At 39.7% G+C, this 16,787-nt stretch overlaps 1 protein-coding gene across 1 annotated transcript; it reads left to right on the forward strand.

Annotated features, from left to right (window-relative positions):
* The first annotated feature begins 1,843 nt into the window (after positions 1 to 1,843).
* LOC124111496 lies at positions 1,844 to 14,368 on the forward strand. Its single transcript, XM_046471218.2, has 6 exons — positions 1,844 to 2,031; positions 2,518 to 2,628; positions 11,834 to 11,924; positions 12,647 to 12,802; positions 13,681 to 13,781; positions 14,238 to 14,368. Exons 1-6 carry the CDS (start codon positions 1,888 to 1,890, stop codon positions 14,283 to 14,285), a joined length of 651 nt encoding a protein of 216 aa, XP_046327174.2. The 5' UTR covers positions 1,844 to 1,887; the 3' UTR covers positions 14,286 to 14,368.
* Positions 14,369 to 16,787: the final 2,419 nt, after the last annotated feature.

The raw sequence follows: 16,787 nt of genomic DNA on the forward strand, positions 1-16,787 counted from the left end.
TTCACGCCTTTATGTTCATAACTGTACATATATGTGTGTGCTCGAAGCATAAAAAATAACTTGTTGTGTGCGTGTGTATGTATATTCACATGCAAAAGAAACGCAAGTGGTTTTAAGCAAATAGGGAACAAAAACGGAACCATAAATTGATACGAGTTTTAGCATGTAGTGAAGCCTGATGGTGTTATCTATATTTTTTGTTGTTTTTTGGAAGCTCCGAGTAAAAACGCAACATAAAAACCGAATCGCCAAAACGCACCATTTCAATGAATCTGTGGGTATCATGCACCCATTTATCGCGAAATCGAAAATGCACGAACTGTCACGAACTGTAGTGGGTATAAAACTGTGGCCGATTCTTGGACCTACCACTCCTTGGTCAACAATATCACACCTAACTCAAATTCAGAGAAACCAGGCTATCGGACGTTTGGAAGCTGGAGAGTCTGTCCAAGATGTTGCCCGTCATTTCAACGTTTACATAACAACAAGTTACCATCTCCTGCATCGATACAATGCTACACAGACCACAGATGACCTTCCTCGGAGCGGTCGTCCTAGGGTCACCACACCTCGACAAGATCGGCAGATTACCCGTCAACACCAGCGACACCCGTTCCTAACTGCAAGTGAAAGTGCTCGACAGACCATAGGAACACATAATCGACACATTAGCCGGGACACTGTGATCCGACGTCTCCGTTCCAACAACCTCAGATGTCGCCGACCAGCACGTCGTCCTGTTCTCCAACCACGGCATCGACAAGCACGACCTTAGTAGGCGCAGGGTCATTACAATTGGCGTCATCGTGAGTGGAGGCGTGTCATCTTCTCTGATGAAAGTCGCTTTTGTGTCTCCCATGCAGACGGAAGAGTCAGAATTTGGCGGCGTCGAGGTGATCGTTTCACTGACAGAAACGTTGTGGAAAGGGATCCATGGGGTGGACCTAGCGTCATGATATGGGCAGGGATTGGACTTAATGCGAGACTTGGACCCATGTGCTTTCTGAATGATGGTCAAGGTCGGGGACACGGCGTCACTGCTCAGCGGTATATCGACCAAGTGATCAGAACCCACGTTGTTTCATTTTTTGCACAACATCAACAACACATTTTCCAGCAGGACAACGCTCGTCCCCATGTTGCCAGAACTACCATGGCCTTTCTGCAACAACACAACATCCGTGTTCTACCGTGGCCAGCCCTCAGCCCTGATCTGAACCCCATCGAACACTTGTGTTGTGCTCTGGATGTGTGCAGGAGGATCCCTAGGGCCTTCACAAATCTTCTGATCCACTCAATGTACAGGAGATGTGTGGCAGTGATCAATGCTAATGGTGGTCTCACCAGGTATTGACTGACATTTTGGGTATTGACCCGAAACTTTATAAGTCTTAACGTTTGAAAAAAACAATTATGTCATCTGCCTTTTAATCCATGAAACTGTCTTCAGTCAAATTTGTGTCAATCTTGCCCTATTAGTATTTCTTGTCTTTACTTTTGATATAAAAATATATAACATGTATACTGCATACTCGACTTGCGTTTCTCTTGCGTGTGAGTATATGTGTGTATGTATATATGTGTGTGTGTGTTTGTATGTATGTGTTTATGTGTGTGTGTGTGTGTGTGTGTGTGTGTGTGTGTGTTCGTTTGTTTGGGGTGCGGGTGTGGGTGGGTGTGTTGGTGTGTGGGTGTGGGTCATGGTTGCATATCATCGTACGCCGACGTCGTGGGGCGTGGCTCATAAAATCAATCACTGGATTGACTGGTCATTCAAACAAACTCCACACACACGCTGTTCCTTATCTCCCATGTTCGACCTCCACAGATAAGACAGATAAGACACCTCTGCCACTAAACTGTGTTCTAGGTCTGTGCGGCGTCATGCTGCTGGTTCTATATTATTTGGTGGTGGTGAATGTTTTACCTTCGGACTCTCAGTTTGATGGATGTTTACGGAAACAGTTCAACTGCATTGCCGCCAAGTTTAGGGGGGAGTTTACACAAGATGGAGTTCACCTGACGAACGTGAGTACATCATGTATAAAGTTGATCCTAGACTTGAAACAGTCTTCTACCAAATAGATTAATAATATCTGAAGGTCAAGGTAAGACTTCTTTGTCCTCAGCATTATGTTCCAAATCCACTGAAACAAAGTTCAAAGATATATTTCTGTTGTTTCTACCAGTTTGTTGCTCCCTGATCTGCCTTCCTTTACCTGATCATCATAACTAATAATAGTTGATGTAATCATTTTTATTATTTGTATTATCATCTGTATCTTGTCACTGTGTTTTTTCTATACAGAAATCCGAACTGGTATTTGTAACACAGATATCTTTTGCTGAGGTCATGTGTTCGTTTAGGTCTCCCAGTCTCTTGGTACCGCTTGATGACTCCCTTTAACCAGCCCAAACTGTCTCACTACTTTTTCGTTGCTTCAATGATCAAATAACGACTCGTTGTAGCGTGATGCACGGAACGCTATCTTACGCTTTATTTTTGTGTGGTAGAGCTCGGAGAAGGTGTTCTATGACGAGGATAGAAGAATGATAGCGAGAGAGGAGTATGGACAAACGGACGGACAACCATTCGTGACATTCCGCCTCTATGACTATCCCAACGTAAGTGAATATTGGTCTGCCTGTTACTAAGTTTATTTATTTTATATATTTAATCAGACCAGGACTAAAATTGCTCAAGATTATTAATTTGAAATTGCTGAATAAACTACTATAATACTTTTTCTGGGGTAAAGTATCAATACTAGAATGCGTTGTTCCTAAGTGCACCACATCACCATGACAACGGAACATTCCCAAGAATAGACTTTGTTGTGAATGAGTGAGTGAGTTAATATTTAAAGTCACATCGGCACTATTTCAGCCATATCGTGACTTGAACAAGTTAAACATTTATATTATATATAAAAACCTGTCGCCGAAGGACAGTACAACAATTAGCAATATATCACAGATTATAATTTTAAAAACTAATTTTAGAGCAATAAAACGATCAAATTAAATCAGACGACACAGTATAAAAACGGGCTGTAGATCGCCAGCAACCGAAGCTAGGCCACCATACTAGGGACCATGGGGACTTACGGTACTTCTGCTACCTACATGGTCCCCAGCAGGATTTACACCATCCCTCGGGCTACTGGCGATGATCAGAAAGATTAGCCAAACAGTTAAAATCAACAAAAATGCTACGAATAAAATCACAGCAAAATGAAAAGATACTTTGAATGATACCGGACTTACGTACCTTCCCAGGGGGACAATTGTTTTACGATACTTCAACTCCCTGTGAAGATACAGCCACTAACAATCCAAGTCATGAATTCAATTTACCAAATTAAAATCACTTTCTATATACTATACATATTATAATCAAAATTTATCCATTAATTCTATTTCTTTTAAAAAACCGATGAGTAAATGAGCACTGATACTAAAAAGATCCTTGATGGACGAAACTTTGTAATACTTATCCCTTGTAATGGAAAAATCAATACAGTCAAGCAGGACATGCTTGACTGTGATTCTCTCATCACAAGGGATACAAAACGGAGGATCCTCACCCTTTAATAGATATTCGTGTGTATATCTTGAATGGCCAATACGACACCGTCGTAAAATGACCTCTTCAAATCTGGACTGACACCCCAAGTAGGTGTAACCGAGAGTTGGCTTAATTTGATGTAATTTATTGATACCTACTTGGGTGTCCCACTTCATTTGCATAAGATCTCTGATGTAACATCTGATCACAGGTTTATAATCACTGTATGGAAGTAGAAGTGGTGTCACAGATTTGTTGAGGGCTGCTTTAGCAGCAGCATCAGCCATTGTGTTGCCTTTTATGCCCACATGACTGGGCAACCAACAAAAGACGATGTCGTATTGGCCAGTTGAAAGATCATTATAAAGTTCTAAAATGTTTAAAATGATTGGATGACTAGAAGAGACATTTTTTAGTGCCTGAAGACAAGATAAAGAATCAGAAAAGATTATAAATAGTTTATATACAGATTGTTTTTGAATGTATCCCAAGGCTGTAAGGATAGCATTGGCCTCAGCAGTGAATATAGAGCTATTATCTGGTATTCTGGACGATAAATGTTTTGATCCAATGATGGTGGCAGATGCTACTTGGCCACCATCCTTGGATCCATCAGTAAAGATTGAACGGTGAGTGTCGTATTTATTTCTTAACTGTAAATATGCTTGTTGATATACGAGTGGATTGGTCTCAGATTTTATAAAACGTGTGAGGGAAATGTCTACTTCTGGCCTCACCAACTGCCAGGGAGGAGAAGACAAAAGGCGGTAAGGAGAGATGAGATCTAAATCTATATGGGCAGCAATAACATTTGATTTAATCCGAATTCCAAGTGGGGGAATCAGCTTTGGTTTCCTCAGAAACAGTTCTTCATATTGAGGATGAAAAACAGAGTCATATGCAGGATTAGAAGGGTTAGAGTGCAATTTTGTGATATATTGAAGAGATAATTTAATACGGCGTAGTTTCAAAGAGGGTTCATCAGCCTCGACATAGAGACTGTCAACAGGAGAAGTTCTAAAAGCACCAAGGCACAGTCTAAGTCCTTGATGGTGGATTGAATCAAGCTGTTTTAAATTACTCTTGCAAGCTCCAGCATACACAATGGAGCCATAGTCTAATTTAGAGCGGATTAATGATCTATATAAGTGAAGGAGGGATGTCTGATCCCCTCCCCACTTAGAATTCGAGACGACTTTCAACAAATCTAGGGCCTTCAGGCATTTAGTCTTTAAATATTTAATATGTGGCAAAAACGTCAAATGGTGGTCGAAAATCAATCCCAGAAATTTGGCCTCTTTTACAACCTTAATTGGAGTACCATCTAAAGAGAGCTCTGGGTCGTTATGGGTTTTATATTTCCGACAGAAATGTATACAATTTGTCTTTGTCTGTGAGAACTTAAAGCCATTCTCAAGACACCATTTCTGAATTTTATTAAGACACAACTGTAACTGTCTTTCAATTGTACGCATATTTTTACCACAACATGAAATATTAAAATCATCCACAAACAATGACCCATCGATTGAGTCATGTAATACTTTAGATAAACTATTTATTTTTATGCTAAACAAGGTCACAGACAAAATACTGCCTTGTGGAACCCCCTGATCCTGATTATAATGATCAGACAGGGTTGATCCAACACGAACTTGAAATTGTCTGTCAGTTAAAAACTGTGATACAAATTGAGGCAAGCGGCCTCTTAAACCAAAGTCATGTAAATCTTTTAAAATACCATGCTTCCAAGTGGTATCGTAAGCTTTTTCAAGATCGAAAAAGATAGATACAGCATGTTGTTTGTTTATAAAAGCATTTTTAATGAATGATTCTAAACGAACCAAATGATCAATTGTACTTCGGTTTTTACGAAAACCGCATTGGATATCACTGATTAAATTGTTGGTTTCTAAAAACCAAACTAAGCGATTATTCACCATGCGCTCCACAGCAAAATGAAAAGATACTTTGAATGATACCGGACTTACGTACCTTCCCAGGGGGACAATTGTTTTACGATACTTCAACTCCCTGTGAAGATACAGCCACTAACAATCCAAGTCATGAATTCAATTTACCAAATTAAAATCACTTTCTATATACTATACATATTATAATCAAAATTTATCCATTAATTCTATTTCTTTTAAAAAACCGATGAGTAAATGAGCACTGATACTAAAAAGATCCTTGATGGACGAAACTTTGTAATACTTATCCCTTGTAATGGAAAAATCAATACAGTCAAGCAGGACATGCTTGACTGTGATTCTCTCATCACAAGGGATACAAAACGGAGGATCCTCACCCTTTAATAGATATTCGTGTGTATATCTTGAATGGCCAATACGACACTGTCGTAAAATGACCTCTTCAAATCTGGACTGACACCCCAAGTAGGTGTAACCGAGAGTTGGCTTAATTTGATGTAATTTATTGATACCTACTTGGGTGTCCCACTTCATTTGCATAAGATCTCTGATGTAACATCTGATCACAGGTTTATAATCACTGTATGGAAGTAGAAGTGGTGTCACAGATTTGTTGAGGGCTGCTTTAGCAGCAGCATCAGCCATTGTGTTGCCTTTTATGCCCACATGACTGGGCAACCAACAAAAGACGATGTCGTATTGGCCAGTTGAAAGATCATTATAAAGTTCTAAAATGTTTAAAATGATTGGATGACTAGAAGAGACATTTTTTAGTGCCTGAAGACAAGATAAAGAATCAGAAAAGATTATAAATAGTTTATATACAGATTGTTTTTGAATGTATCCCAAGGCTGTAAGGATAGCATTGGCCTCAGCAGTGAATATAGAGCTATTATCTGGTATTCTGGACGATAAATGTTTTGATCCAATGATGGTGGCAGATGCTACTTGGCCACCATCCTTGGATCCATCAGTAAAGATTGAACGGTGAGTGTCGTATTTATTTCTTAACTGTAAATATGCTTGTTGATATACGAGTGGATTGGTCTCAGATTTTATAAAACGTGTGAGGGAAATGTCTACTTCTGGCCTCACCAACTGCCAGGGAGGAGAAGACAAAAGGCGGTAAGGAGAGATGAGATCTAAATCTATATGGGCAGCAATAACATTTGATTTAATCCGAATTCCAAGTGGGGGAATCAGCTTTGGTTTCCTCAGAAACAGTTCTTCATATTGAGGATGAAAAACAGAGTCATATGCAGGATTAGAAGGGTTAGAGTGCAATTTTGTGATATATTGAAGAGATAATTTAATACGGCGTAGTTTCAAAGAGGGTTCATCAGCCTCGACATAGAGACTGTCAACAGGAGAAGTTCTAAAAGCACCAAGGCACAGTCTAAGTCCTTGATGGTGGATTGAATCAAGCTGTTTTAAATTACTCTTGCAAGCTCCAGCATACACAATGGAGCCATAGTCTAATTTAGAGCGGATTAATGATCTATATAAGTGAAGGAGGGATGTCTGATCCCCTCCCCACTTAGAATTCGAGACGACTTTCAACAAATCTAGGGCCTTCAGGCATTTAGTCTTTAAATATTTAATATGTGGCAAAAACGTCAAATGGTGGTCGAAAATCAATCCCAGAAATTTGGCCTCTTTTACAACCTTAATTGGAGTACCATCTAAAGAGAGCTCTGGGTCGTTATGGGTTTTATATTTCCGACAGAAATGTATACAATTTGTCTTTGTCTGTGAGAACTTAAAGCCATTCTCAAGACACCATTTCTGAATTTTATTAAGACACAACTGTAACTGTCTTTCAATTGTACACATATTTTTACCACGACATGAAATATTAAAATCATCCACAAACTATGACCCATCGATTGAGTCATGTAATACTTTAGATAAACTATTTATTTTTATGCTAAACAAGGTCACAGACAAAATACTGCCTTGTGGAACCCCCTGATCCTGATTATAATGATCAGACAGGGTTGATCCAACATGAACTTGAAATTGTCTGTCAGTTAAAAACTGTGATACAAATTGAGGCAAGCGGCCTCTTAAACCAAAGTCATGTAAATCTTTTAAAATACCATGCTTCCAAGTGGTATCGTAAGCTTTTTCAAGATCGAAAAAGATAGATACAGCATGTTGTTTGTTTATAAAAGCATTTTTAATGAATGATTCTAAACGAACCAAATGATCAATTGTACTTCGGTTTTTACGAAAACCGCATTGGATATCACTGATTAAATTGTTGGTTTCTAAAAACCAAACTAAGCGATTATTCACCATGCGCTCCATGGTTTTACAAACACAGCTAGTTAATGAAATAGGTCGGTAATTGGATGGATCTGTATGATCCCTGCCAGGCTTTGGTATGGGTACAACGATGGCATTTCTCCACGAAGGATGAAAATGTCCCATTGTTCAAATATCATCAAAAATATTCAGTAGTGTTGTAAGACAAGATTCAGGCAAGTGTTTTAGAAGCTGATAATGGATATCATCAGCACCAGTTGCAGTATCATGAGCTTGAGCTAAAGCAGTGTGTAGCTCATGTAGTGAAAATACTTCGTTATAATCTTCGCCATTGTCAGAAATAAAATTGACTTTTTTCCTTTCTTGTTGTTGTTGATACTTCTGAAACTTTGGATTATAGTTTGACGAAGAAGAATGATTGGCTAAAGTTTCACCCAGTTTGTTTGCAATATCTGATTTTTCTGTCAATAAATTATTGTCATCTTTGAGATGATGAATACTTGATTTGGAACCTTTGCCTTTGATTTTTTGGATCATGTTCCACACCTTTGACATAGGCGTGCGAGAATTTATTTTGGAAACATAATCCTTCCAGGTCTGTCGTTTATGGAGTTTAAAAGTTCGTCGAGCCTTGGCATAAGTAATTTTTACAGTATTCAAATTATGAACAGTAGGATGGCGTCGAAAGTATTTCTCGGCCTTCTTCCTACGCTTCCTAGCTTGTTTGCATTCATAAGTAAACCATGGTTTACGAATATGTGGGTTCACAGAGGACTTAGGAATAGTTTCATCAGCTATACCTTTCAGTTGATCGGAAAACAACTGAATCGGGTCAGGTACATCCATAAAAAGTTCATGTTGCAATTTGTCAGTACATATGTTCTGAAATAACGGCCAATTTGCCTTAGAAAAATTCCATCTTGTTATAGGTGGATCATCAGTTGGGTTTATAGCTGTTAGCACTGTCGGAAAATGATCACTGCCACAAAGGTCATCATGGACTGACCACTCAAAATCATTATATAAGTTAGAATCTGTGATTGACAGATCTAATGCAGTGTACGTACCTGTTGCAGGATGTAAATATGTGTTCGAGCCGTCGTTGAAGATGCATAGATTATTGTTAGCAATAAAATCCTCAAGGATTTTCCCTTTATTATTTGAAGTGGAACTTCCCCATAGAGGGTTATGCCCATTAAGATCACCCATGATGATACAGGGCTTAGGGAGTTGGTCAAATAAATCCTGAAGGTCAGACTGCTGCAAATTTGAGGATGGAGAAATATATAGGGAACAAAGTGTTAAAGTTATTTGTAGAGTAAGACGGACAGCAACAGCCTGAAGGTTACACTTGAGATGAACAGGACTGTGGATGATGCCCTGCCTCACCAAAATGGAAGCACCGCCAGTGGCTTTATCACCTGGAGGTGAAAAAGAATGATAAGAATTGTACTGACGCAATTCAAATTTATCAGTATGCTTAAGATAGGTCTCTTGTAAACTAAAAGCTGATGGGTTATAGTCTTGTGCTAATAATTGAACGTCATTAAAATTATTCCTAAGTCCTCTGCAATTCCACTGAATTAATTTAGGACAATGTGTCATGGTGGTTCTATGGGGGATCTCTCACGGGCACGTGAGGAAGAAGGACTCCTACTATTGCTCTGGGACGATGGGGTTACATCCATGTCCAGAGCACCGAAGGAGTTTTGGAGAAGAACCTCTGAAGACGAGGATTTTATGGTAGTCTGTTTTCTGTTTATTTTTTTTCTTTCTTTTCTTGTTAGAGTAGGAACGGCAGATTTGATATTAGCTGGTTCTGCAACCTCTGGCTCTTTAGGACCAGACTCAACATCAGATTCATCAGTCAACGGTTCAGATGAGCTTATTGTTTGAGTCGAAGAACTATTTGAGGTTATGACAGAAGATATCCTAACAGGTTGATCTGACGTAATCCATGTCAAATCAGTCTGGATAGAAATTGACACTGTGGGAGGAGTTGAAGGAGTAGAGATAGCTGTAGCAGCAGAATAGGTTCTGGTCAGTGGAGTTTGAGGAGATTGATTTTCAATAAGCTTCTTAGCTTCGTAAAACGAGATATTGTTCTCATGTTTGAGTTTCAGGATTTTTGATTGCTTTTGCCATTCAGGACATAATCGTGATGAAGCCAGATGTTGACCTTTGCAGTTTACGCATTTTAAGTCAGCTGTACAGTCGGTGTTTTCGTGGCCGTCACCACAGCGTTGACAGACGACGGAGTGAACACAAGATTTTGATCCGTGTCCAAACTTTTGGCACTTGAAACATCGGAGTGGATTGGGGACATACACCTCCACTCCGATGTTAAGATAACCAGCTTTAATAGATGTAGGTAGGGTGGACAGTGCAAAAGTTAGCATATAGGTGTTAGACGGGATGGTGCCACCGTCTCTAGATTTCATTGTAAAGCGCTTAACTGCAGTTACCCCTTGACTTGTCAATTCATCTGTAATGTCTTGCTCCGACATGTCCGACAGGCAACGAGCTCTGTCTCGAACAATGCCTCGGCAAGAATTCAAGGTTTTGTGCACGGAGACAGCAACCTCAATATTAGCAAATGTAGTTAAAGATAGCAGATTCAGAGATTGCTGTCTACGTGAACACTTAACAAGTAGAGCGCCACTACGAAGCCGTGTCACATTTTTAACCTCTCCGCATATTCCTGAAACAGCTTTTGAAATAGCGAAAGGATTAAGCTTCAAGGGTTCTTTATCAGCTGCCTCTATCACAATAAATCGTGCCCAGGAGTCCAGTCCACGAGATAATTTATCATTTTGATCAGTGTCATCTAGATCCACATGTCTACGTTTTGATCGGTTTGAACCAGGGTATTGGTGAGACATGATGAAATAAAGTAATTCAGCACCCCTGCTCCCCACCCACCACGGAGTGTTACAAAGAACGGTGTTATGGTGCAACGGATATCCAAGATGCAAACACCAGGGATACAGGGATGGTATACTCCAGCAAATATGACGCAAATAGCAATATTTGTATACCAAATTAAATGCCAGGCTGGCTCGGCCCATGACAAGAAATTGGACACATACCGAATTTGGAGGTCAATATCACCAGATTGGCCCATGAGCCACCGCCTTCAGGCATAAGACTCTAGGCAAATTGTTACATTAATAGTTTGAGAATTCACGCATGTTATACACAACCAAGTCAAAATAATACATTTATAAAAATTACTTGTGTGCATACACAATTTTATGCACAGGGCTTGGCGTGACCAGCCGATTGATAAGACCGGGCCCATCTTACCACCCGTCTAGGCAAAGTAAGGGTCGAAGTAGTGTGTTGGGCAAAGGAACACTGTTCCTGGAACCAGTGCCCTCAACTACCAGACTCCCGTCCTCCGCCGACACAGGGACGCAACCCACGGCAAACGGGCTGCCCACTTTGGTCGCCTCTTACGACCAGCAATGGGAGGCTGTGGAAATATTCTACCCCGGTTCCACACGGGGGAAGAGCGATTAGCGTTACCCAGCACCCACCACGAGGAGGTTGCTCTTCACGAGTGCCACTTTGTTGTGAAAACACGTGATGTGTGAGTGAGTGAGTGAGTGAGTTAGGTTTAACGCTGCTTTGAAAAATATTTCACTTATTGCAAGACGTGGTGGCACGGTGGTCTTGTCTTCTGAGATGCCACAATTTGCTGTGCAGAGTTGCGTCCCTTGGACACACCAGGAACATATGACTGTGGGTTCGAATCCCGGTTCTTAACGGGTCCCAACCGATATGATGTGATAGGCCGGTATTTGTTCGTGGTTGATATACTGTATACACGTTACATGCATTATAGTAAACGACGTTTATTACGAACTACGTTTATGACGAACTCAAAGGGATCACAAATTTTAATTCGTTATAACCGTAGTTTGATACGAGCATATATGAACTATATATACAGCACATGGCCGGGACCAAAAATAAGTTCGTTATATCCGTCAGCTCGTTATAAGAGTGTTCGTTATAAACGTAGTTTACTGTCATGTAAATTATCTGTACTCAACAGAACATCCTGTATGATGTGGTGACAATCGATGGCAAAGAGATATGTGTGAAGATCCCCTTGGATGAGCCTTTCAAGAAGGAGTGTATGCCGGGTAAGTCGGTACACCAGCTACAAGACCCGATATTCAGAGATGCCTGCCCTTCCGAGCACACCAATCGTGGGTTTTGGCATGTGAGTTTTGGTGTTAATGAATATAATAACCAATCTCAATTATCCATCGAAACAGATTCCATTGGGCGTGAAGCACACAGCTGTGAAAATGATATGAATGGATCACTAAGAATCAGTGATGACACCAGGTGTCTGCGAAAGGGGTAAGCAGGGGCAGCACCCACCACTCACACAATTTGTATGAAATGTAGCGTTTTAGTCTTGCCTGATGCCACTCAGAAGACAAGAAAGAATATGGATGGCATATGATTTTGACGTCATGGTAACCGATGGTCACAATGGTCTACAAAGCATTAAACTGTGATGCAATTTCTCACCTAAGGATATCTTCTTCGGAAGGCAACTTTTGGATGACAAAGTAGACACAATGTATGGATAACAGCTTCTTTATTTGACTGTAATGGCGTTGTTTCGGAATTGATACCGTTGTCCTTAAACTATTACTTGACAACTGTATTAGGATCTATAGGGAAACGTCGCCATCGCAGTCAAATAAAGAAGTATCCATAAATTGATAAATTGTGTCTACTTTGTCATCCGTCTACTTCTAAAAGTTGTCTTATTCAAGGTCCACCCTTAGATTGGTCAGATTCTCCATGACGAGCAGGCGAGTCCATCTTTGTAGTCCATTCTTCTTTTCAGATAGTAGAGACTACATATGGATAAAATCTGCGCTAGGTGACATGGTGCCCACGATAAGGTTTAAATGGGAGGTTTGCAACCTGACCACGGAACTGACCTACACCTACGCCATGCAGCCGGTCCTACTAGATACGTACGGCACCGACCGGGATGGAGGTAAACTTCAGTACTTTTATTTCGTTCATCATCATCATCATCATCATCATCATCATCATCATCGTCATCGTCATCATTAGCAGGAGCAACATCATCACCAATGTCACCATCATCATCATGAATATCATCATCCTCATCGTCAGCAGCAGCAGCAGCAGCAGCAGCACCATCATCATCATCACTATCATCATCATCGTCGTCGTCACCATCATCATCGTCGTCATCACCATCACCATCATCATCATCACATCACCATCATCATCATGACCACCATCGTCACCATCGTCATCACAACTATTATCATCATAATCATCATCATCATCATCATCACCATCAAAAGTAGTATTGGTATGATACGTTAAGGAGATGAGATAGCCAAATGATTATTGAGTTTGCTTGGCAGGCGTAATGTTCATCAACAGGATGAGTATTTTGGCTCTACACATATATCTTCAATGTTTTTACTCGTGGTATCGCATCAACATAACACACCTGCATTATAGTATGGCAAATACGGTCAATGGTTGTAAAAGAAAATATGGATAATTATATAATAATACATGTAATAATAAACGTAACTTTATGAAAGCAAATGTACATCTGCCAGTTTTACCTTACTGATGCTCTTCATGGTGGGACACCAGTGGGTATTTCCTAGAAGAAGATTCCAGTCTCACATGTGAGATCAGACAGGACGGAACGAGCGGCTACATTTTGGGGGCGATGATCATGATGGACGTCATCGGACCCAAATTTCAAACATCATGTCACTTTCGGTTTGTCTGGCTGATATTCGAGTATTTTCAGGAAACTCTGAAATTGCTGGAGTTTTGCCGACTGCAGCGTAAAACAACATTCACTCACTCTGATTTTTTCAGTGTCTGTGTTTGAGACAGTATGGATCCAGAACATCACAGACACGGCAGCCAGTGCTGAAATCTTTACCCCTCCTCCAAGTTGCGGGAACGCAGTGTTCGAGGTGAGACACGTGGAGATTTGATAACTATTCTATCCCTTTCACATCGAACTCAAATGGACCACTAATTTTAGTTCGTTATAACCGTAGTTCATTATAAGCATATATACAGCATCTATACAGCAAATGGCCGGGACCAAAAATGAGTTCGTATATCCGTCAGTTCGTTATAAGCGTGTTCGTTATAAACGTATATTACTGTATACTTCTCATTCATCTTCTGACAGCATCAGTTCCTGGAAACATGTCTCAAAAGTGTTGCTACTCAGTCTTGTATATCCAAAATATGATGAATCACTCACAACTGATGTTTTCCCTTGTCTCGTCCAACAGCTAACAACAACCCAAGGTCCACCAAAACACACACTGGGTGTTCAGTTGTTGCAATGAAATATGACAAGTGTCAAATACATATGGTGAATATGAGAAGAGTACTTAATTCTGTTTGGTTCTTTTCAGGGTACACTTGAACCCTACAGTCGAAACACGGGATACCTGTCATTTTGATTTGAGAGAACTTGGAGAATATTGTATCAATGACGCTGTGGTTCATTTATTCTGTAATAAAAATACCGTCAAATCATTTTTAATAGAAACCTCTTCATGATATGATGTTCATTTGCATGGTTTAAATATCATAATTGGTGGATTGGATTTATCTACTGGTAAAATAAACACAAATAAACATAAAAATGTCTGTGACAACTTTGTACAAACAAATTGTTCCTTTCTTGTTTAATGCCATAGTCAGCAATACTCAATGTATTCATAAGCTACGTATGTGAGAATGTTATTTTTAATGTTGTATTCACAAAGGTCTGTGTCATATTTCATATAGAACTCAATGAACATATGAGGAAGAGAATATATGGATGTCAACTTCTTTTAATGAGGAACACAACGTTTCGGGGGCAGTTACTCCTTCATCAGGTGAATGAAGGAGTAAGCATATACATCGAAACGTTGTATTCCTCATAATAAAGAAGTTGACATCCATATATTCTCTTCCTTATGTGTATCACTTCTAAATGCCTTCCAAAGACTCGATGAACATAGTCTAACATGGGCATGGAGCATATTTTCGATATTTAGTGAGAACGGCAATGAACTCTCATCGAACCTGTTTTAAAACAATTATGCCATATAGCTTCAACGTTTTAGGTGATAAACAATATAAGTGCCTCGTTCAGATTAAATAAAGTTATTATTTCTATATCTCTTTTCACAAACGTAGACCATAAACCAATATGAAATAATCTCTATAAACCTTTTGATAGATAAACAGCAAAACCGTTAACATCAATTTCTAATGCTACTGAATTTTTCTTTTATTAAACATATTATTATGACATATGTACTTCACACAGCATAACCATAACCGCCTTTGAACAGTATAATGCAGGGCGTGTCAGTTTAATGTGGGAGGAAAGACAAAATTTGGTTCGGCTAGTAGACGTTTAGCACATCAGTGAAACTTCACGAGCACGGCGAGTCGATTGTACGATTCCGACTATATCATGAGTATGTGTTTATGAATCACTTTGAAAAATCATCTGCAGAAAATAATGAATACCCTTTATTGTGACCTTGACCTTACACGTAAGTCACCGATCAACAATTTAAAACAACCCGTCTCCAACTCAAAGGATGGCATGTACCAAGTTTCATTGACCTATAGTGAACCCTTTTCGAGTTAGGAGCGGAACAATTTGTTTTCATCTTGACCGTGACCGTGACCGTGACCGTGACCTTGACCTGACATGACAGTGTGGCAAGGACATATACCAGGGCAATAAATGAGATATACGTGAGACCGCACAGTAACAAAAACAATATAGCAAAAGCTACTTATTAACAGTATGTCATCGTGACCTACGACTGATATCACAAGATTGTCAACAGGTGTCATACATAAGTATTAACTATAATAACAAACAAAAGGCATGTCAGTGAACGTGGCAGACCAACATCTAGCCTCTGAAATGAATATATTTTACAGAAAAACAGTTGTTAAATTACAGTTATAAAATATAATAAAAAGAAGCCCAGAGGTTTTCCTCCTGACACTGCAGTTATCTAGACTTGCCAAACATTATTGACTTGCATGGGCTGTATTGGATATATTTGTTTCAGAGTCTGTATGGCAGACTATGAACGTGGCAGACATTTATTATAAAGCATCCAGTGACCTTGTTCTTACATGTAGTCACACATGACCCTGTGCACCGTCCAAGTGATGACATGTACAAATTTTCATTGAAGTACATTAATATTATTTGTTACTTGAGCAACCGATGCTTGCTGTCGAGGGCGACTAGGCTTGTCGTAAGGGGCGACTAACTGGATCCGGTGGTCAGGCTCGCTGACATGGTTAATGCATGTCATCGTATCCCAATTGCGTGGATCGATGCTCATGATGTCAATTACTGGACTGTCTGGTCCAGACTCGATTATTTACAGGCCGCCGTCATATAGCTGGACTATTGCTAAGTGCAGCGTTAAACACCAAGCAAACAAACAAACAAACAAACGTTGTTGAGCTACCCACCTATCGTCTGACATACCTCAATAACTCAATCAGCACATACGTTTCCTTTGGCTATTGCTTTGAGAATGCCCTTGATTCTTCACATGACTGGTGAATGTGCCAACAACAACTCCAACAAGACGAAACCTTTTTTGCACATTTGGAAACCTACGTTGGCCAAAGACGAACAGGTCATTTGGCAATAAATTATTTATATTTCAAGCGGTGAAAATGAAATCGGCTATTGACTTATAAACTCAGTATGAAATTATATGCCTTTATTGTTTTTGTCAAGATCTTGTGCACTGTTGACACTATTAATGTGTGTATCCATTAAACCATATTTGTCAACTTCATGTATGTCTAACCTTAAGCTTCGCAATTTGTCATCTTGCAAATGTTTAAATCTACTACCAGTGTCTGATTAATTTATTCATTTCTTACATGAATTGTGTGTGATAAACATATCTCAGAAGTTGACG

This window comes from Haliotis rufescens, unplaced genomic scaffold, assembly GCF_023055435.1.
Source record: "Haliotis rufescens isolate VD_foot unplaced genomic scaffold, xgHalRufe1.0.p SCAF_21, whole genome shotgun sequence".
In the NCBI taxonomy this organism is placed as follows: domain Eukaryota; kingdom Metazoa; phylum Mollusca; class Gastropoda; order Lepetellida; family Haliotidae; genus Haliotis; species Haliotis rufescens.